At 50.4% G+C, this 22914-nt stretch overlaps 1 protein-coding gene across 3 annotated transcripts in view; it reads left to right on the top strand.

Annotated features, from left to right (window-relative positions):
• The window catches only part of CCDC102A (coiled-coil domain containing 102A), a 39333-nt gene extending 18750 nt beyond the window's left edge, over window positions 1-20583 (top strand). For all 3 annotated transcript variants that reach the window (XM_053271557.1, XM_053271559.1, XM_053271558.1), the window contains 8 exons: window positions 197-1109; window positions 4283-4509; window positions 4666-4774; window positions 6863-6979; window positions 7169-7378; window positions 10320-10490; window positions 13271-13374; window positions 20061-20583. In XM_053271557.1, coding sequence (XP_053127532.1) covers window positions 516-1109; window positions 4283-4509; window positions 4666-4774; window positions 6863-6979; window positions 7169-7378; window positions 10320-10490; window positions 13271-13374; window positions 20061-20187 — 1659 coding nt within the window. In that variant the 5' untranslated portion in view covers window positions 197-515 and the 3' untranslated portion in view covers window positions 20188-20583. The remainder of the gene's footprint in view (window positions 1-196; window positions 1110-4282; window positions 4510-4665; window positions 4775-6862; window positions 6980-7168; window positions 7379-10319; window positions 10491-13270; window positions 13375-20060) is intronic.
• Window positions 20584-22914: the final 2331 nt, after the last annotated feature.

Here is a 22914-nt window from a genome sequence, read left to right as displayed (position 1 = left end):
GATAGTACGGAGCTAGATGGACCAAGGGCCTGACCCTGTATAATGCAGCTTCCTATGTTCCTAAAATATATAGATGGGGTGGAGGTCCATGGGTAATACCTGAGGATTTCGAAGGGGTCTTCAGGTGCAAAAAGAGTTAAGAGCCCTTGTTTGGGCCCGTGGTTGGCTGATTGAGTTCTTCTTCCTTTTTGTTTAGGCTTCTGCAGACACACGTGACGTGCTCAGAGGGATGCTCCAAAGACCAGGGTGCGAGAGTTTCTGGATGCCAGCTGAGCACGGTCTAGGGAAAGCTCCCTCCTTGGGGCTGCTGCCTTTGCGCCTTTCTGAGCGGCTGAACATTCCGACCCCCACCTCCCTGGCTTCACCGGAGGTGCCTTTTAGGGCGAGGCCAAGCGGCGAGGCCAAGCGGCAAAAGAGTTTCCTGCGGTAGAAATAAAACTGTTCTTTGCGGGGAGCACATGGTGGTTGGGGCTCCCCACCGCTGCCGGCATCCCAGGACCTGACCCGGAAGGGCCATGAACCCGAGCGCCACCTCCCACCTGGCCGATTCGCCCCAGCTCTCCAACAGCAGCCTCCTCAACAGCATCCTGGGCAGCCCCCAGCCGGAGCGGATGAGCCTGCCGGACTCCATGCCCCCCACCCCCAAGAGCGGCACCCCCTCCCCGGGGCCCCCCCAGCTGCCCCTGCTGGGCGCCGGTTGCCTCGACGGCGACTGGGAGAGCCGCGAGGAGCTGCGCCTGCGGGAGCTGGAGGAGGCCCGGGCCCGGGCGGCCCAGATGGAGAAGACGATGCGCTGGTGGTCGGACTGCACCGCCAACTGGCGGGAGAAGTGGAGCAAGGTGCGGGCCGAGCGCAACAAGGCCCGGGAGGAAGTGCGCCAGCTGCGGCAGAAGCTGGAGGCCCTGACGAAGGAGCTGGCCAGCCTGAAGCGGGAGCGGCAAGAGGTGCTGAACGAGAACGAGCAGCTGGGGAAGGAGGTGGCGCGCCTGGCGGCGGCGGGCGGGCAGAAGGAGCAGGAGCGGGACAACCGGGTCGCCTCCGAGAAGGAGCGCGAGGCCGAGTCGGAGCCGGTGCGAGACGTGGGCTCCGAGAAGCTCCCGAGAAACAAGGTAAGAGGGCCGAGGTGGGGAAGGGGCAGGAGTGTCCTCAGAACAAAATTACTACTGCCACTACTACTATGCATACGTGTATGCCACTTTCCCACTAAAGTCTTCAAAGCGGTTTCCACAGAGAAACGCGCATACACCAAATGGTTCCCTGTCCCCAAAGGGCTCACAGCCTTAAGGACATAAGGAAGACACACCAGCAACAGCCCTGGAGGCTGCACCTCTCAAATCTACCCTGAGGGCAGCGGAAATCATCTCCTCACAGATCAAGATGATAAGACGAGTGGTTGCCAAGTTCTGCCGGCTAGAAAGTAGAATACGACAAATATTTATATGCTGCTTTTCAACAAGCGTTTCCCAAAGCAGTTGACATAGAAATAAATATAGTAAATACATAAATAAAAAGGCTAAAATGGCCCCCTGTCCCCATAGGAAACTGCCATATACTGAGTCAGACCCTTGGTCCGTCTAGCTCAGTATTGTCTACACAGACTGGCAGCGGCTTCTCCCAGGTTGCAGGCAGGAATCTCTCTCAGCCCTGTCTTGGAGATGCTGCCAGGGAGGGAACTTGGAACCTTCTGCTCTTTCCAGAGTGGCTCCATCCCGAGAGGAATATCTTGCAGTGCTCACACCTCTGGTCTCCCATTCAAATGCAACCAGGGCAGACCCTGCTTAGCTATGGGGACAAGTCATGCTTGCTACCACCAGGCCAGCTCTCCTCTTCTCACAGTCTAAAAAAGAAACATAAGATAGGCACCAGCAACAGCCACTGGAGGGATGCTATCCTACCTGGGACTGCTCTGTTCTGTGCATTCTGTTCCATGAGATAATGCCTCTCTAAAGAGCTTTGCAAAGTTCCTTGCATGTGCAACAGCCACCTGTAATGTGCAGATGGTAGCTAGAGGTGAAATATTTATTCACTGACTGTCAGTGTTATGGGGGGGGGGCACAGGATGTTGCTTAGCAACCAGTTGCCCAAATGCGGCTGTAGAACATCGCAAGTCCTTGAGGATGAGAGCAGCCTTGCGAGTGAAACACAGGAGGCTGCCTGACTGAGTCAGTCCCTTGGTCCATTGAGCTCAGTAATATCTACCCTGACTGGCAGCAGCTCTCTAAGGTTCCAGGCAGGAGTCTCTCCCAGCCCCACCTGGAGATGCTGCCAGGGAATGAACCTGAGGCCTTCTGCATGCAAAGCAGATGCTCCACCACTGAGCTATGGCCCCATCATTTGTTGAGGCTTTCACTAACCACTACAACAGTGCTGCCTCAAGGGGATCTGCTGGGGCTAGCGATCGGCAAGCAACTGTTCCACAGCCATTGGCTGAGCTGCTGTGAGCTCACAGAATGTTAGTGAGTGTTCTTACTGCAAAGGGGAACGGGTTGATCGTGGAGTAATATCAGCTTCTAATGACTCAAAATGACATAACCCTGCCAACACTGTGTCGTGAGTTGCTACCTTGGACGCTTCTCTGCAGATGTTTCAAAAAGCTGTAAATATTTGCAGCGGGGCGGGGGCGGGGAGAGAGGGCCGTTAGCATGCAAGTGCACTGCATTCGACATAGATTGTTTCTGGGAGGAGCGGAATGCAAAATAATGAGGCGTTTTGCTGCGAGCAAGCACAGGGAAGGGAATTCTGGCGCTCATAAAGAGCCAGCTGGTATGCATCAAAAGAAAATTGCTTGGACTCAAAGGCAGAGGCCAATGGGAACCGATTGTTGAGATGATAATTTTACATTTACAGAATAGAGATAGTAAAAAATTCATTGTCCTCAAAGTAGTTACATTTTGCTCAGCTCCTCCCTGCCTCCTTGGCTCCGGCAGGATGGAAAAAGCTCCGTGTTTGCTTGGCTCTCCTGACTTTGGATCGTTGGATCCTGGCCAGCTCGTTGGATGGAGAGTGCCAATCAGTGCTAATGGCCGCTTTTCGCATTTCATCATCTTGATCCTAGAGTCCTTCAGACACCAATTGGGCTGGCTTTATTGAATCAGTGGCCTGCTCCAGATGCCACCGGTTCACACCCACCCACCGTCCCTCGCTTCCGCAGCTTCTCTTTTAGTTTTCTGGCTGGCACAAGCAAGAGTTTGCCGTGCTGTCTAAACTACGGTTTGCGCTAGAACATAGGAAGCTGCCTTATACCTAGTCCGGCAGCGTTTCTCCCAGCCCTACCTGGAGAGGCTGCCAGGGAGTGAACCTGGGACCTTCTGTCTGCCAAGCGGATGCTTTTCCACTAAGCTACAGCCCCATCCTCTAAGGGGAATCTCTTACAGTGCTCACCTGTAGTCTCCCAACCAAATGCAAACCAAGATGGGCCCTGCTTAGCAAACAGGACACTGAATGCTTGCTACCACAAGACCAGCTCTTTCCCCCCAAACATAGGAAGCTGCCTTAAACTGAGTCAGACCATTGGTCCATCTAGCTCAGTATTGTCTACACTGACTGGCAGCAGCTCTCTCTGATTTCAGGCAGGAGTCTTTCTCAGCCCTACCTGGAGATGCTGCCAGGGAGGGGGAGAGAGAGAGAGAGAGGTGGTTGGAGAGCAAGTGCAACCCATCGCTTGTTCCTCCCAGATGCTGAGCTGGCCTGGAACAGTGGGACTTGGGAGACCCAGGTTCAAATCCCCACTCTGTCCTGAAACTCACTGGGTGGCCTTGGACACTGTCTGTCTGCTCATTTTATCCTTAGAACAATTCAGAATTATTTGGATATGGTAGAGGTCTACAAAATTATGCATGCTGTGGAGAGAGAGATTATTTTCTCCCCTCACAAACTAGAACCAGGGGTCATCCTGTAAAACTGTCTGGTGGCCAGGAAGTTTAGGACCAGCAAAAGGAACTACTTTTTCACACAGTGCATCCTTAACCTATGGAATTCTGTGCCACGCGATGTGGTGATGGCCCCAGTCTGGGTGGATTTAAAGGGGGCTTCGAAAAATTCGTGGAGGACAGGTCTGTCAATGGCTATAGGCCACTTCCAGGCTCTTGCCCCTGCAATCCCAGTCACAGGGGAGTAGCAGCAGCAGGAGAGGGGGCATGCACACACCTCTTGCCTGGGGGCTTCTCAGAGACATCTGGTGGGCCACTGTGGGAAAGAGGATGCTAGACTAGATGGGCTTCCTTGGGCCTGATCCGGCAGGGCTGTCCTGATGTCCTAATGCCCGTCCCTTCCCCTCTTGCAGTCGTTGCAGGAGTTTGAGCTGATGGAGAACCTCTTGAAGAGCAAACAGGATGGATCCGAGTGCTGGGACCAGCGCAGCTCCGTCAGCGTCCGCTCTGCCTTCACCCGCCCGGAGAGGAACCGGCTGATCTGGGAGGACGTCTCTGTCATTGAGGAGGACGCCACGAAGGTCACCGCCCTGAAGCTGAGGCTGGATGAGTCCCAGAAAGTGCTGCTCAAAGAGCGGGAGTGAGTGCTGCCCGGGACCTCGCTTCCTGCATGTGACGCCTTCCGGATCGGGTGACTCTCATGCCTTGCGGGAAAAGCACTTGCCTGGTGACGCCGGAGAGCCGCCATGCCTGGCCGGCAGCCCTCAAACTCCCTTCTTGTTGGTTTCTCTTTCAGGGACAAGCTGTCCCTCAGCAAGAACATCGAGAAGCTGGAAGGCGAGCTGAGCCAGTGGAAAATCAAGTACGAAGAGCTGAGCAAGAACAAGCAGGAGGTGATGAAGCAGGTGGGTCTCTTCCGATGGCAGATCTGCGTCCGGGGGTGGCTGTCTGTGGTGGGAGGTGCTTGTTGGCGCCCAGAAAGGGAGACTGGTGGTTGAAGACCAACCCCGGAGCTTATACCGGGGCCTGCTGTACTAGATAGGCTGCATTCTCTGCTGCCTTCGAAGGTTGATCAGATCATGGAGTGGGTTGAAAGGCACTGTCACCAACAGGAAAGGTGGCCGAGATGTGGCAGATGGCAGGTTCTTGAGTTTCATAGGAAGCTGCTATAAACTGAGTCAGACCACTGGTCCATCTAGCTCAGTATTTTCTTCACAGACTGGCAGCGGCTTCTCCAAGGTTGCAGGCAGGAATCTCTCTCAGATCTTGGAGATGCTGCTAGGGAGGGAACTTGGAACCTTCTGCTCTTCCCATCCCCTGAGGGGAATCTCTTACAGGGCTCACACATGGAGTTTCATTCATTCATTCATTCATTCATTCGATTTCCATACCGCCCTTCCAAAAATGGCTCAGGGCGGTTTACACAGAGAAATAACAAATAAATAAATAAGATGGCTCCCTCTCCCCAAAGGGCTCACAATCTAAAAAGAAACATAAGATAGACACCAGCAACTGTCACTAGAGCTACTGTGCTGGGAGTGGAGAGGGCCACTCCCAGTGGGCCCCATATGAGTCTCCCATTCATGTGCAACCAGGGCGGACCCTGCTTAGCTAAGGGGACAAGTCATGCTTGCTACCACAAGATCAGCTCTCTTCTCTACTATTCCCTGCATCAGTTGTACAATCTCATTTCAAATTAAGGCCTAATTCATAGTGGAATGTTTGGTACCGCTATATTCATTGCCTTGATTCACACCATTGGTCAAATCTAGGTTTAATGTGGATTAGTGACATTAGCATGATTGTGTGAGCCCACGCCAAGGCAGAAATCTCAGCTTCATCATGGGCCATAAACCAACTTGCCATGGGTTCACACAATCATGCTACTATTGGTAACCCACATTCAACCTAGTTCTGAGTGGTGGTGTGAACCTACCTCAAGTTGTTGAAGTAGTACTAGTCTACAATGAATCAGTAGTGGCTTCCCAGGACATCCATTCTCTATGGCTGCAGCATTTGTCGATGGCTCCCCCATGTGGGCAGACCAACATACCCACATTTTAGAGCAACTTTTTAATATTTTAAGTCAGTTATTTTAACTGAGATTTGGAGCTCTCAGCCTTGAGTCCAGTGTTCCCTGTAACAGGGATTCCCAGGGGGTTGTTGACTACAACTCCCATCATCCCCAGCTGCAATGGACTTTGGCTACTGCGGATGGGAGTTGTAGTCAACAGCCTCTGAGAACCCCTGTTACAAGGAACACTGCTTGGGTCCCCAGATGTTATTGGACTACAACCTCCATCTTCCCTGCCATAATGGCTGGAGATGATGGGGGAGTTGTAGTCTAACTACATAGGGTGACCCACAGCTGGGAACCTCTGACCAAGAGGACACCTCTAACCTATAAAGCTGCAAAGCCCTTTTGGCTGGGAATGGTCATAGTCCGGGGACCCCCAAATTTGAGAACCTTTGGTTTAAGTCATTTAAAGGTAAAGTGTGTTGTCGAGTCGGTGTCAACTCCTGGCGACCACAGAGCCCTGTATTTGTCTTTGGTACAATACAGGTGGGGTTTACCATTGCCATCTCCTGCACAATATGAGATGATACCTTTCAGCATCTTCCTGTATTGCTGCTGCCCGATACAGGTGTTTCCCATAGTCAGGGGAACATACCAGTGGGGATTCGAACCAGCAACCTTTTGCTCCCTAGGCAAGTTACTTCCCCGCTGTGCCATTAAGTAGCTGCTTAAGTTGTTAGTCATTTAAAACGTGGTCAAATGTATTGGTCTGAGCTCAAGGGGAATATCTCCACAAGAGCACTTTGCCAGAAGGGTTTTTTAGGGAATTTTTTTATCATCCCTCTGAACCCCAAAATTTTAAGGCTAACGGGGGCTTGTCCCCACCCTGCCCTTCCTTCCTTTCTAAAAGCTCTGCTGCTGATGCTGGAGCTGCAGGCAGTGATGTCTGGTGTCTCCTCTCTCTCTCTCTGTGTAGCTGAACATTCTCAAGGAGATCCACCAGGATGAGCTAGGACGCATCTCCGAGGATCTGGAAGACGAACTGGGGGCTCGATCGAGTATGGACAAGAAACTGGCAGAACTGAGATCAGAGGTGAGAGCCAGAGGGCCTCAGGGCTCGTCCTCCCATTGTGCTGCGCCCATTAAAACCTCCAAGGGTGCCTGTGTGGCTCTTGCCTGAAGGAGAGCTGAAAAGCGGTGCCTTTTTGACAATGGCGAGCCCAGCAAGCGGAGGGAGAAGCCGTGGTTTGGGTCTGTCTTGATCCACCTCTCTTTGCCAAAGATGGAGCGGCTGCAGGCGGAAAACGCAGCCGAGTGGGGGAAGCGGGAACGCCTGGAGACGGAGAAGCTGAACCTGGAAAGGGAGAACAAGAAGTTGCGGGCACAGATTGAGGATCTGGAGGAGGTCCTGGCTCGGAAGAGGAGGCAAACCGCTAGTGCCCTGGACACCGATTTCAAGACCATCCAGGCCGAGCTCTTTGAGAAGAACAAGGTGAGTTAAATTGAAGGCCAGGACAGAGAGGGGGTCCCTAACCCAGCGGCAGAGCCCCTGATCTGCACACAGAGGGTCTCAGGTTCAGTCCACAGCTGCATCTCCAAGTAGGGTCGGGAAAGGCCCCATCTGGAACGTTGGGGGGCAGCTGCTAGTCAGTGCAGACAATCCTGGACGTGGTGGACCTGTGGTCTGGCACCGCGTAAGACAGCTTCACACGTGCAGATATATAGGAAGAATTAATTCCAGGGATAGCGAAGAGAGCAGCACCATTCAGGGGTCCAGAAGTGTTGGCTGGCGTGGAGTCGTCCTTGGAGGTCAGAATCCAAGGGCTGACCACTGGCCAATCCTACCTCCAGTTGGGCTTGATGCTCTCTGTGCAGTCCAGGCATAGGGCTACATTTGGCACTCCAAATGTAGTTAAATTGCAACTGCAAGTGGTTTTAAATGGTTTGAATTCATTTTTAATCTGGTTTATGTTGCTGTAAACCGCCCAGAGATGGAAGTTTGGGGCAGTCTACAAATTTGAAAAAATAAAATAAAAATGAACTCCCCTCAGCTCCAGCCACAATAAATTGGCCAAGTTTGCCCACCCCAGTCCAGGATTAGAGCCTCTGAGTACCAGGATGCCTCTCTGAGTACCAGTTGCAGGGGAGTAACAGCAGGAGGGAGGGCAGGCCCCTTTCAACTCCTGCTGTAGGCTTCCAGAGGCATCTGGTGGGCCAGGGTGCGAAACAGGATGCTGGACTAGATGGACTGCCTTGGGCCTGATCCAGCAGGACTGTTCTGATGTTCTTATGACTGCCTGCCCTCAATGTAGTGGATATAAGGTGTGATTTGACATCCTGCTTACCTGCCATCCGTTGCTTTTCTCTTGCAAGCTGGCCAAAAAACAAGCCCCTACTCCTTGCCCTTACAGTGTAATTAATGAAAAACAAAACTGTTAATATTTTGAAGGTGAAAGAGACTGAAAGCTGGTGTGTTTTGAGTTGTGCATCGGTGGTGCTTTTCTGCAGATCAGCACAAGGGGGCAGCCACACCTTTCTGTTGGCAGGAAGAGAAAACATCAGTCCCGGACCAAGGACACTTTCCTCAGCCTCTCTCAAGCCACTTCTTGTGCTTGCAGAGAGGTTGTTGTCCAACAACTTCTGGGGACCCACACTCGGAACCCTTCACTTGGAGAATACAAAGCACACAGAAAGCGGTTCTGTTCCGTTCCATTTCAGTCTCTGACCAGCAATACAATGCGGATAGATACACAACTTTAAGCATGAATAACCATTCATCCTAAAGTATAACAATTGGATTAAGTATCAGAGCCCGTCTAATTCTATTAGCCAACACACAGAATTTGACTACATTATATATAACATCAGAATAATGGTCAGCAAGAATAAAACAAACAAAAAACTCCTCTGAATGGCCTGGATAATGTCTTAGGAACATAGCAACGTAGGAACATAGGAAGCTGCCATATACTGAGTCAAACCATTGGTCCATCTAGCTCAGTATTGCCTACACAGACTGGCAGCGGCTTCTCCAAGGTTGCAGGCAGGAATTTCTCTCAGCCCTATCTTGGAGATGAGGGAGGGAACTTGGAACCTTGATGCTCTGAGTGGCCCCATCTTACATGTAGTCTCCCATTCATATGCAACCAGGGCAGACCCTGCTTAGCTAAGGAGGCAAGTCATGCTTGCTACCACAAGACCAGCTCTTAATAAAGGACCTATAAGAGAAGTCCGAGAATCATGATAAAAAGTACAGTATAATAAAACATGGGCTATAGATTCAACTGCTCCATCTCCGCATGGGTAAGCCTGTTCCTCATAAGGAGTCCACTTAAACCTACCCTCCAGAACCGCTTACAGGAGAGCATTAAAACGTGCCAACGAGAACATCCTTCTATACTTAGGCACCATTAACGTGCAAAGGTACCTAGCTGGTTTGCAGTTATAAATCTGGTTCCCAAGGTAAAACCTATTTGTAACAAAACACACAAAAAAGCATGTTTGTTTATTGATTTTATTTATTCATGTGTCACATTTCTGTACCACCCCATATACAAATCTCTGGGCGGTTTACAATCTAAAACACAACCACCGTCAAAACATGATCACAATTGTCCGTGACTCTACAGAGAGCCAGCATGGTATAGTGGTTAGAGTGCTGGACTAGGACCGGGGAGACCCGAGTTCAAATCCCCATTCAGCCATGATACTAGCTGGGTGACTCTGGGCCCGTCATTTCTCTCTCAGCCTAACCTACTTCACAGGGTTGTTATGAGGAGACACCGCTCTGGGCTCCTTGGAGGAAGAGCGGGATATAAATGTAAAAATAAATAAATAAATATAAAAATTAAAAAATTAAAGCAACGGAGAATATAGATAAAAACTCTAAAAGGTTGGCTTTGCATCAGTAGAAATCGCTGCTTTGGCATTCCATCATCAGACCTCTGTGCCAGAGTACACAATATAGCCTAAGAAGCAGCCCATAAGGGGTCAGTTTCCAAAGGCGAGCCCATGAGCTGCCCCCCACACCCCCACACCAGATTCTTCTGCCCTGCAGTATGTAATTTGCTGCAAGCTTAGTGAACTGGGGCTCAGCCCTGGAATGCACAAAGTAATAATAAAGAAGAAAGCGAAGATTGCCCCGAGGCAATGCAGAGTTCCTTCACCTTACCACTGATAAAGCACAGCCAACCAAGATGCAAATTACCTGCATTGCCAACAAATGAATGATAGTTTTCAAAGAGTGTGCCCTGCTTGAAGGCTAGTGCTTTAATTTTACATTCTGGCATTTAATTTTATTCCTGGCGGAGGGTGGCGGAAATAGTCCCGCAACGTCTGGAACCCCTGGTTGGGAGGGCAGGGCAGGGAGCGCCGTGTAGACAACCTCCAGACCAGCACCCTGCTCACTCCCTCGCTGGCGTTGCCTCCCTCAGGAGCTGGCGGACCTGAAGCACGTGCATGCCAAGCTGAAGAAGCAGTCCCAAGAGAAGATGGCGGAACTGGCCCATGCTCACCGGCGAGTGGAGCAGCACGAGGGCGAGGTCAAGAAGCTGCGCCTGCGGGTGGAAGAGCTCAAGAAGGAGCTGGCCCAAGCCGAGGACGAGGTAACGCGTCCAGCCAGCTTTGCGGGGAGGGGGCAGGGCTGCCCAGGCAGTCCTTGGAAGCGGGGGATGTTTCTTCCTGCGTCTTCCAGGCTAGCGCAGAAACAACGAGGTCACAACCCTCTGCACCTTCCACCCCTTCTTCATCTCAGTCCCTACAACTTTAGGCCCATTCGCACATTATGTTCCGCCCTTGTACAACGAGTGTACACAGGTACAGATCTGTTCACAGATGCAGCGGTTCACATGTTATGCTGAATGCAAGCACCATGCATTTGAAGGGCCTGTACCTGAACACAGGGACTGTCATCTGCACAAACCCAGGTACAAGTATACCGACATCCAAAGAACAGGTGGTAGGCTGCACTGCTCCAAGCAGCTTGTCCACATCCGCAGGAGTCACAAACTGAAACGGAGCCAATCTGACCTCGCGAGAGGGATTGTTGAATAGCCCCTTAACTGGCCCTGGAGAAATATTGGAGTCCAGATCAGCCCAAATGCAAGAGATCTGTTCTGCAAATAATTCACTGAATGTGTCAGTGAGACTTTCTGGAAACAGCTTTGACACCAAAGGGGCTTGAGCGAAACCCCTAACAATCTGGAACAGTTCTGCTGGTCGAGAACTTGCACACACAATTCATTCATTCATTCATTCATTCATTCAATTTCTATACTGCCCTTCCAAAAATGGCTCAGGGCGGTTTACCCAGAGAAATAATAAATAAATGAGATGAATCCCTGTCCCCAAAGGGCTCACCAGCTAAAGAGAAAGATAAGATAGACACCAGCAACGGTCACTGGAAGTACTGTGCTGTTGGTGGAGAGGGCCAGTTACTCTCCCCCTGCTAAATAGCAATAGCAATAGCACTTACATTTATATACCGCTCTATAGCCGGAGCTCTCTAAGCGGTTTACAATGATTTTAGCATATTGCCCCCAACATTCTGGGTACTCATTTTAACGACCTCGGAAGGATGGAAGGCTGAGTCAACCTTGAGCCCCTGGTCAGGATCGAACTTGTAACCTTCTGGTTACAGGGCGGCAGTTTTACCACTGCGCCACCAGGGGCTCATTTAAAGAGAATCACCGTGTTAAAAGGTGCCTCTTTGGCAAGATAGCAGGGGTTAACTTTGCCAAGTTAGCAAGAAATCCCTTGCCAACCTCGAGGGATCCATTCTAGCAAAACCCCGCAGTTGGCAAAATCACCATTGGCAAGAATAAGAAGTCTATGGGAATCCAAGGGTATGGGGAACCGCGGTCACAAATGCACCTCAGAAAAAAAGGGAAAATGTTGTGAACTCTTTCTCCCTTCTGCTGCTGCTCTCTCTCTCTCTCTCTCACACACACACACACACACACACACACACACCCCTGCTCCCCCACTCTCGCCTCCGCTTCCCTCCTTCCCTCTTTCTCTCCTCCGTCTCTTTTGTGCAATAACTAGTTAGCAGTAACTAGCGCAGAGTCAAGTCACGGTAGGAGAGACGGTCTGCAAAAATCAATCCACGTATACTTAAAGCCGTGTTAGACAAATCCACGGTTGGTGAGGAATGACGGTACACGCAGAATAAAACGGCTTCCTTGCTGCTGCACATATTGGCACAGCGCAGGCCTCCAAGTGGGCTCTCTGCCATGTCTTCTCAAATTCAAGATGAGTCCTCCATTGGCGCTCCAGTTGAAGTGCAAGAATAGAATAGTATAACAATCCAAAGTATCGTTATGATAAAATATTATAATGGTATAATAATCTAAAAGGCTCTTCTAAAGAGCCTTTAATAAAGAAATTAATTAATTAATTAATAAGATGAATAAATGATAAATAATTAATAAATAAAATAATAAAAGGTCCGCCCTGGGCCACAATCCAAAGAAGTAATTTACACGAGACCCCACATGTTCAGTGGGATAGGGCCGTAGTCCCCCTGCTAAATGAGTAAAGAGGCACCTTTAAAAGTGAGGATTCTTGTATACTTAGCAGGGGGAGAGCAACTGGCCCTATCCAACCCCAGCACAGCAACCCTCCAGTGGCTGTTGCTGGGCTCTACCTTATGTTTCTTTTTGGATTGTAAGTCCTTTGGGGACAGGGAACCATCGTATGTATGTATCTATGTATGAGAACATTTGTTGAAGGCAATAAATAAATATTTGTTGTAATAGTAGATCCTCTGCTTTGCATTCAGAAGGTCCCAGGTTCACTCCCTGGCAGCATCTCCAGGTAGGGCTCAGAAAGACTCCTGCCTGAAACTTTGAAGAGCCGCAGCCAGTCAGTGTAGACCAGGGCTGCTCAGCTTCTGCCTTCCTGCAGATGTTGGCCTACAACTCCCATCATCCCTGATTATTGGTCACCATGGCTAGGGATGCTGGGAGCTGTAGTCCAAAAACAGCTGAAGGGCTGAAGTTCAGCAGCCCTGGTGTAGGCATTACTGAGCAAAATAGTCTGACTCAGTAGAAGGCAGCTTCCTATGTACCTATGCAATTCTTTTAATTTTTGTGTGCTGCAGCTCCCGTTGCTGAAGAGGCAAGCTACCTTTAAAACCAAACGGTGGCTTGCCTCCTCAAGAATAAAAATGGCTGTAGAGAAAATGTGAATGGAAGGTCTGGTTGCCTGTGCTGTGTCTTTACTGGGGCATAATTGATGACGGGAGGTCATGTCACAAATTGCGAGTCAACAGTTGCTGACTGGGTGAGGATGTAGAATAGGGAATATGGCAGTGAGGTTTCTGCTCTGCCCCCCCTTGCCAGATTGTTGCCTTCACCTTTTTGTGTTTCTGTCCGCTTTGCAGCTTGACGAGGCTCACAACCAAGCACGGAAATTGCAGAGGTCGCTTGATGAGCAGACAGAGCAGAGTGAGAACCTCCAAGTTCAGCTGGAGCATCTGCAGTCCAGGTAGGGAGAAACGAGACACAAGGCGGAAAAAGCTGGTAGATCTGTAAAGGAATGGAGAGCAAGGGCCCACGCTTGCACCACACCGTACTTTCTCTTCTCCCTTCGGTTTCTTCCACTGGGCTCCAGATTACTCCCTCTCTGCTTTCCTTCCCCCTTGGAAGCCCGAAACTGATTTGTTTTGGGGTTTTTTTAAATCCTCTCAAAGCATCTTGCTTTCATTTGGAAGGAGAGGCCAACCTGCAATCAGTTGTGTGTCAGTTTAAGCCACAAATGGGAGGAGAGTCGGTCTTAGGGTAGCAGCAAGCATGAATGGTCCCATTTGCTAAGCAGGCTCCACCCTGGCTTGCACTTGAATGGGGGACTACATGTGTGAGCACTGGAAGCTATTCCCCTCAGGGCATGAAAAGAGCACCTGCCTGCTTGCATGCAGAAGGTTCCAAGTTCCCTCCCTGGCAGTATCTCCAAGATCGGGCTGAGAGAGACTCCTGCCTGAAGCCTTGGAGAAGCTGCTGCCAGTCTGTGAAGACAATACTGAGCTAGATGGACCAATGGTCTGACTCAGGCAGCTCCCTATGTGCCTCCTTCCAAATGGCCATGCAATGCATTGAATTTCAATTTGGAAATTCCATGCATCCCTATGGCCCTTTGTAAGGAATCAGGGCTTTGAACATAAGAAGAGCCCTGCTGGATCAGGCCCAAGGAAGCCCATCTAGTCCAGCATCTTGTTTCACACAGTGGCCCACCATATGCCGCTGGAAGCCACAGGCAGGAGTGGAGGGCATGCCCTCATAGGAACAACATAGGAACATAGGAAACTGCCATATAATGAGTCAGACCATTTGTCTATCTAGCTCAGTATTGTCTTCACAGACTGGCAGTGGCTTCTCCAAGGTTGCAGGCAGGAATCTCTCTCAGCCCTATCTTGGAGATGCTGCAGGGAGGGAACTTGAAACCTTCTGCTCTTCCCAGAGCGGCTCCATCCCCTGAGGGGAATCTCTGACAGTGTTGCTCACACTTCTAGTCTTCCATTCATATGCATTCAGGGCAGACCCTGCTTAGCTATGGGGACAAGTCATGCTTGCTACCACAAGACCAGCTCTCCTCCCTCTCTCCTGCTGTTACTCCCCTGGTACTGGTACTCAGAGGCATCCTGCCTTGGAGGCTGGAGGTGGCCCACAGCCCTCCGACTAGTAGCCGTTGATAGACCTCTTCTCCATGAAGTTATCCAAACCCCTCTTAAAACCATCCAGATTGTTGGCTGTCACCACATCTTGAGGCAGAGAATTCCACAAGTGGATGATGTGTTGTGTGAAAAAGTACTTCCGTTTGCTGGTCCTAAATTTCCTGGCAATCAATTTCATGGGATGACCCCTGGTTCTAGTGTTATGTACGAGGGAGAAGAATTTCTCTCTCTCCACTTTCTCCACACCATGCATGATTTTATAGACCTCTATCATGTCTCCCCGCAGTTGTCATTTTTCTAAACTAAAAAGCCCCAGGTGTTGTAGCCTTGCCTCATAAGGAAGGTGCTCTAGGCCCCTGATCATCTTGGTTACCCTCTTCTGCACCTTTTCCAGTTCTGAAAGTAAAGTGTGCTATCAAGTTGGCGTCGACTCCTGGCGCCCACAGAGCTCTGTGGTTTTCTTGGGTAGAATACAGGAGGGGTTGACCATTGCCTCCCCCCTCTCAGGATGAGACTATGCCTTTCAGCATCTTCCTATATCGCTGCTGCCCAATATAGTACCAGTGGGGATTCAAACCAGCAACCATCTGCTTGTTAGTCAAGCGTTTCCCCGCTGCGCCACTTAATGTGGCTTTTCCTGTTCTAGAATGTCCTTTTTTAGATGTGGTGACCAGAATTGTGCGCGGTACTCCAGGTACTCTGTTGTTGTGGCCACAACATAGTTTTGTATAAGGGCATGGTAATATTAGCAGTTTTATTTTCAGTCCCCTTCCTCATGATCCCTAGCATGGAACTGGCCTTTTTCACAGCTGCCGCACATTGAGTCGACACGGCCCCTTTTCAGTGGGCATTCCCTGCCACTCATTTCAGTACATTTCCTAGAGCATCTGCTTTGCTTGCAGAAGCTTCCAGGTCCCCACCCCCACCCCCGGCATTGCCAGATAGTGCTGAGAGAGGCTCCTGCCTGCAACCTTGGAGAAGCCACTGCCAGTCTGGGTTGACAATACTGAGCTAGCTGGACCAAGGGTCTGACTCAGTAGATGGCAGCTTCCTATGCTCCTACGTAAATGAGTGCTGGGACTGGACTAAGCAAGATTATAAGGCTAATTGGAGCCACTCTCCTTGGAGGCTTTTCAGCGGCGTGCTGTCCAGGGAAGGAAGATGGCATCGGAGAGTTGGGCTTGGGACGAGCCGGGTTGGGAGAGTTTTTCTCATTGATAAATTGCAGGGGAGCATCAAGGGGAACTCTTCAAATTGCAGCCATCCGTTTCCCAGGAGTTTCACTGTCAGCTGCAAGCTGCAGATGAGAGGGGAGGGTGGGGGGGGGGGCGGCTGGGACATCATGCCTTATCAGCAGGCGAGGCTGATGAATGGCAGTGGGCTGGAAGGGAGCTTTCGGTCGCTCTCGCTTCATCTCTCTCTGTCATGTTTGCTCGAGGCAGGCTGGGAGGTTAAACGTGGGGGATCTCGGCACACAAGGCCCCCACCCCCCTTGGAAGCTATGCAGGCTGTCCGGGGCCCCCCAAAGGGAATCTTCTGCACGAGGCACAGCCCAGAATCCATTCCAGTGGCGGAGAGGATGTTGGAGTCCTCCACTTGGTGGGAGGGTTTCACTGGCGCCCAAAGGAAAGGAAAACCCTACACACACACACACACACACACACACACACACACACACACACACACGGCTTCTGGGGCTTTTGTGGACTCAGTCTGGCCCTGCAGAATAACCACGTACAAGTGCCAGAGAAAGCCTCGATGTGCAGGAAATTAATGACATTATTCAGCATGCATATTTGGCTCCATTTAGAGGGGGAATAAAACACAGGCGGTGTTTATGCGCCAAAGGCCGCTGTGGCTGGGAGTTGTGGATGATGGGAATTATAGTCCAACTACATCTGGGGACCCAACTTTGAGAGCCCCTTCTAGAGAGACCAACGCTCTGTCTCGGGGCCAAGCTGCACGCTGCGATATATACAGGCCTCACTCGAAAACCGCGGGTCTCCCAGTTGCAGCTTTAAGTATCAGCCACAGAGAAATTGTGGTGGGTCTTGCCAACCGTGACCCAAGTATCTGCTGTTTGGCAAGGTTTTTTGCCAATTTGGGAGGAGTTTCACACTTTGGGGGGTTCAGGGGTGATTTTCAGGGGTCTGGGAGTGGTTTTGGGGGTTCCCCTTCACTCCTCTTACTGGTTCGTGGTGATTTGGGGGGATTTGGATGGATTTCCCCCTGATTTTTAACTGTATTTTGCGGTCTCTTCTCAACCGTGACTCCCCTAACCCCCCTGTTTGCCACTGATTTCAATGGCTTGCCAACCACAAATACGCCAACTGTGAGGTTTTCCCAGAACGGAAGCCTCGCGGTTGGCGAGGAATGATTGGATATTGCAGGTTGTCCGTAGGACGCTGCCTTCTTCTGAGTCAGACTGCACTGGTCCATCTAGCTCAGCCTTGTCCGCTCTGACTGGCAGCAGCTTCTCCAGGGTTCCAGGCAAGAGTCTCTCCCAGCCCTACCTGGAGATATTGCCAGAGATTGAACCTGGGATCTTCTGCATGCCAAGCAACCCCATCCCCATGAATCATACATTATCAAACAGAAGACAACCTGAGGTACTTCTCTAATTTTGGATCCTTAACAGCAGGTTGTTCCAACATACACAAAAGCCACTCTTTTCGATAATAGTTGATCTTGTGGTAGCAAGCATGAATTGTCCCCTTTGCTAAGCAGGGTGCATCCTGGTTTGCATTTGGATGGGAGACTACATGTGAGCACTGCACGATATTCCCTTGAGGGGATGGGGCCACTCTGGGAAGAGCACCGGCCTGCTTGCATGCCGAAGGTTCCAAGTTCCCTCCCTGGCAGCATCTCCAAGATAGTGCTGAGAGAGATTCCTGCCTGCAACTTTGGAGAAGCTGCTGCCAGTCTGGGTAGACGATACTGAGCTAGATGGACCAAGGGTCTGACTCAGTATAAGGCTCCTTCCCATGTTCTAACAAACCCTTCCCGTTGCTAATTCTGCGCTGCACAAGTATCGCTCCCATTCATGTATCCATCTCGAAGGCCAATGTGGCTGGGGCTGATGGGAGTTGGGATCCCATCATCTGGGGACCCAAGCCCTGGGCTTCCTGTTGCAGAAAGACAGGGAAACCCTTAACGGCCAAGTGTCAGGAGCTGCTGCATGGATGTTCTCGTGTAAACGTCGGCTTGTTGCACACACACACACGTGCCTTCAGAAATTGCCCAGAGAGCAGCCGCTCTTTCCTCAAGGAGATCTGGGCATGGGGAGTGAGTGGGCTGGGTGGAGGGCGGGGCACGTGACATGCCGGAGGAAGTGCTTTTAGGAGATGCTCTAATTTTATTGCCTTTGAAAAGTTTTTTTTTTTCCCCATTTGCATGTGTGCTACCCTTGCAATAAAACGCTGAGATGCCTGCCAGACAGATCGATTCTGCACTGTCCAAAGAGCCTTTGAGGAGGCAGCTCGGCTTTTCTTTAAAAAAATATAGAGAGATATGATTTTTATCTCCTTATTTTATTGGGGATGTTGCCATTAAATCATGCGAGAATAATGGAGTCTTCTGCCCCCTCCCCAGCAGAGCCCGCCGCCCTCTTTCCTTAAATAATTCATCCTTTTTCCAGTAAGCAGCCAAGAAAGCTGGGCACTGCACCGAGAGAATTATAGGAGAGGCATCCTCCATGCGAGCCTCATGGCTTCGGACTGGAAATTTGGCATGTAAATTTCCAGTGACGGAATCCAGTGCTGGGACGATCGGGGAGCTAAATGGTGAGAGCACCCCTTTGACCAGGCACAGAGATCATAAGGCGCCAATGAAAGTTACAGAGGGGCCGGACAGTTTCCCTGCCTTCTCAGAACCTGGCACAGTCTCTGGCAGCTGTTGAGGGACCCAGGTGAGACCCAGCCAACTCCATATAGTGCAGGAGCCATTGTTTGCAGGGGTGGAGCCACCATTGAGCGAACGGGTTCAAAGAACCCTGGCCGCCACCAATCAGGGGCCACGAGTGCTGCCCCAGACATGGTGGGGGCATTATTTCAGTCCCAGACAGGGCCGTGCGGCCCCGTTTGGAGCCAAAATTGCCCCCCGCAAGACCAGCTCTCTTCTTGTGCTACCGCAGTCTTATTCTGGCTGTCAGTCATAGCAGACTTTTTTTAAAATGGGAGCAGGCTTAGCAACAGTTCTATCAGAGAAATTCTCTTTTCCCGTAGTCCTGTAAAACTAGCAGAGCCACCAGTCTCTTCTGCATGCACACATGCACACCCAGGTTCACCAGACAAGGCCATAGGATTGCACAGATATAATCATTACCTATAGCCTTAATTATCTACACCTCGGGCAAGCAGTTATATTATTGGCATGGATGTGAAGAGCAGATCTGAGCGCTGGATACAGAGGTGATGACAGTATCAGTTCACCCACCCACCCCCAGACCCCTGCCTCAGCCCCCTCCCTTCATGATAAAAGGTTCCAGTTAATAATGTGTTGCTGTTAAGTACCCTGGATCTGGAAAAAGGTTTCAAGTGAACTTTGCCTGCTTTAATCAAAAGTCTATTAAGTGCTGCTCGGAGCCACTGAGGGATGGGCTGTCCAAATCTGGCTTTATCAGCGAGCAGCACCCACTTAGCTGGCTGAAGTTTAAACATGGAGCCATCTCTGTTAGTCGTAGAAGATGGGGAGGGAGAGGATTTATTTATATCTCATTGACTTGAAGGGGAAAGGCAGGGTTCTTTGCTGAGGATCTAAAGTAAAACAAAAGGGGGGGAAATACAGAACATTTCAACTCACAAAATTGCCACCCCCACCCCAGAATAATGTCATCCCCACAACCAGAAAATACAGTGGTGCATTATTTTGGGGGTTGGCTTCCCAATTAATACAAAAGTGACAACAAGGAGGAGCATGGGTGACTTTGTGCATTTTCTTCCCACACTTCTGGGGTTTCATGGGAAGGGGGAGCTTGTTAGGGGATTAGCTGAGACAGGAGGAAATGCTCGTTTGGAAGACTTTCACGCAAGCCAGCTATCAGGCATGAACAGAGTCCAAGAACTTAAGTAAACATTGAGCCAGGAGTTCTCAAACTTGGGTCCCCAGATGTTGTTGGACTACAACTCCCATCGTCCCCAACCACAATGGCTTTTGGCTAGGTATGATGGGAGGGGGGAACACGGGAGGTAACGATAGTGATCTCTGGAGCGGGAACTGTGTGCAAGTTCACCTTCTTGTTCATCTGCTTAATTTAATTTAATTTAATTTAATTTAATTTAATTTAATTTAATTTAAATATTTCTATGCCTCCCAAAACTTGTGTCCTGGACGGTTTACAATTAAAATCATTTAAAACATCAAGTCAATTAACAATTAAAATCATTTATAACATTGAAAACATTTAAAACCTAGTATTCAATTTTTTAAAACTATAAATCGAATTAAAAGACTGGGTGAATAAATGTGTCTTCATTTTTTTTTAATTGCTTCTCTCCCGGGACAGGCTTCGGCGTCAGCAGAATATCCCCCTTTTTGGGAAGATCCGCAGTTCGCGCTTTGGCCCTGAGGACCATGGCGAAGGCAACAGCGACCTGGATGAAGACGAAGACCTCCAGATCCAAGTTCCGTAGCATCTGCAGCCTGAGAGATGCTCCAGGATGAGAGACCAGACCGCTGGGCTTGACTTGTGTCCAGGGGGCAACTTTTGAGCTCACTGAGCATATTCTTCTTTTGCCAACCCCAGGGAGCGCAAACTCCAAGCTGGGAGAGATGTCCAGACTTCCATTCGCTGCTCTCCATGGTGAGAAACTTTGGCGGCCGGCCTTCAGAGAGATTTGATCTTCAGAGACGTCCTGGAATACTCCAGGGCAGGAACTGGCCAACTTCATATCAACTTTTGCAACTTCTTATCACTTCTCCTTCGTCCCACACAGCCCCTAAAACATCCTTGGTGCTATAAGGCTTAGAGGGCCAGCTGTACATGCTTCAGAGCCACTGTCTGTATTTAAAGACCCCTGTTGCCTTGCTGTCCTTCCGGGCTCGATTCCTGCCCAGTTAACCCCTCTCCACAGCTGAGAGTTTCACCGTCCTGCCAGCCTCACCCTTCCTTGGGAGAAAAACACAATGCTTCTTCTTCGCAGTCATAGGAACATAGGAAGCTGCCATCTATCGGGTCAGACCCTTGGTCTATCTAGCTCAGTATGGTCTTCACAGACTGGCAGCGGCTTCTCCAAGGTTGCAGGCAGGAATCTCTCTCAGCCCTCTCTTGGAGATGCTGCCAGGGAGGGAAACTGGAACCTTCTGCTCTTCTCTGAGCGGCTTCATCCCCTGAGGGGAATCTCTTCCAGTGCTCACACTTCTAGTCTCCCATTCAGATGCAACCAGGGCAGACCCTGCTTAGCTAAGGGGACAAGTCATGCTTGCGACCACAAGGCCAGCTCTCCTCTCAGATCCAAGCCCTGGAGTCTGGGAGAAGGGAATGTGATTTCTCCATGATGGCCAAAGTCACCTCCGAGGCCTGCACATCCACCATGATGTGTTTGATGCCTCCTCTCTCCACCAGACGGACCTGTCTTGCCAGATCAGCTCCTCAATTCCTTATGCGTGGAACCAGAGCTCAGAGAAAATGCCTAACGGAAAGGAAGCAGAAGCGGCCCCAAGAAACAGGCCTCTGAGGAGGCGTCTCATGATCGCCCCATTATATATATGCGTGCATATATTGGTATTATAGCCATTGAGCTAGCCATAGAATTGAAGTGTGGCCAGTTCTGTGAACATTGGAGCCCTTCCTTCCGCTTTCCCGTCTCGCTGGGTTGAGTTACACAACAGGAAGCATATTCAAACCTCACTCAGTGGCCTGAGGCAATGGTGATGGCCACTGCCCCCTTAGCGTCTGCCTCCCCTCTGCAAGTTGGGGCTATTAATACAACAGCAGCAGCAGCAAATATTTATATACCGCTTTTCAACAAAAGTTTCCAAAGCGGTTTACACAGAGAAATAATAAATAAATAAGATGGTCCCCTGTCCCCAAAGAGCTCACAATCTAAAAAGAAACATGAGATAGACACCAGCAGCAGTCACTGGAGGTCCTGTGCTGGGGGTGGATAGGGCCAGTTACTCTCCCCCTGCTAAAAAAAACAGAATCCCCATGTTAAAAAGGTGCCTCTTTGCCCAGTTAGCAGGAGTTGACCTGAGCACACTAAAAGTACTATATAGGATTGCTAAGTATTGTTATTATTGATTATTATTATTATTGTTAATCCCGTTTTTACAAAGCGCCTGCCTATTGCTCATAGCGACTGCAGTGCATCTTCTGTGTCAGGTCCAGACCTTGAGACGCTTCTTGGAACATGGTTGAGGCTTCTGAAATTACGTAGGGTGTGGAGAAAGTGGCCTCCCACAACGCCAGAACCAGGGAGCACCCCATGAAACAGATTGGCAGCAGCTTTAGGGTGGACGGAAGGCAGGACATTTTCACACAGCACATAATTGATCTGTGGGATTCCTCCACGGGATGTGGTGATGGCCACTAGCCTAGATAGCTTTAAAAGGCCAGTTCATGGCAGGCAAGAAGATGAGTGGCTACTAGGCATGAGGGCTGTGCGCTACCTCTGGGTTCAGAGCCAGGATGCTTCTGCATAACCGTTGCAGGGGAGCAATGGCAGGAGAAGGCCGTTTGCATTTATCTCCCGCTTGCGGGATTTCCAGAGGCATCTGGTGGACCACTATCTGGGGAACAGGATACTGGGCTACATAGGCCTTGGGCCTGATGCATAAGAACATAAGCATGGTGTAGTGGTTAGAGTGCTGGACTAGGACTGGGGAGACCCGAGTTCAAATCCCCATTCAGCCACGAGACTTGCTGGGTGACTCTGGGCCAGTCACGTCTCTCTCAGCCTAACCTACTTCACAGGGTTGTTGTGAGGAGAAACTCAAGCATGTAGTACACCGCTCTGGGCTCCTTGGAGGAAGAGCGGGATATAAAATGTAATAAATAATAAGAGCAGCCCTGATGGATCAGGCCCAAGGCCTTTCTAGTCCAGCATCCTGTCTCACGCAGTGGCCCACCAGATGCCGCTGGGGAGCCCACAGGCAAGAAGTGATGAGGGCACGCCAGCAAAACTCTCCTGACGTCCCTATGGCTCACCACCAAGCCAAACGCAGCTGCCAACCTTACCTGCCACGTCCGATGGCCTGCCAGGCGTGGTGATTCTGCACCTGCTTTTGTGGCCTCCAGCAGTCATGAAATGCAAGGAGGTTTTCAAGCCCCTGGTGGGGCACCATGCATGGCTGACGAGCTGCGTTCAGCTTGGCGGGCCTGTTGTAATGCCGGCCTGTTGTCACAGCAGCCCGGGCGG

This window comes from Hemicordylus capensis, chromosome 9 (genome assembly GCF_027244095.1).
Source record: "Hemicordylus capensis ecotype Gifberg chromosome 9, rHemCap1.1.pri, whole genome shotgun sequence".
In the NCBI taxonomy this organism is placed as follows: Eukaryota; Metazoa; Chordata; class Lepidosauria; order Squamata; family Cordylidae; genus Hemicordylus; species Hemicordylus capensis.
Note: the sequence above shows the minus strand (reverse complement) of the source record. Positions and strands in the feature narration are given on the sequence as shown.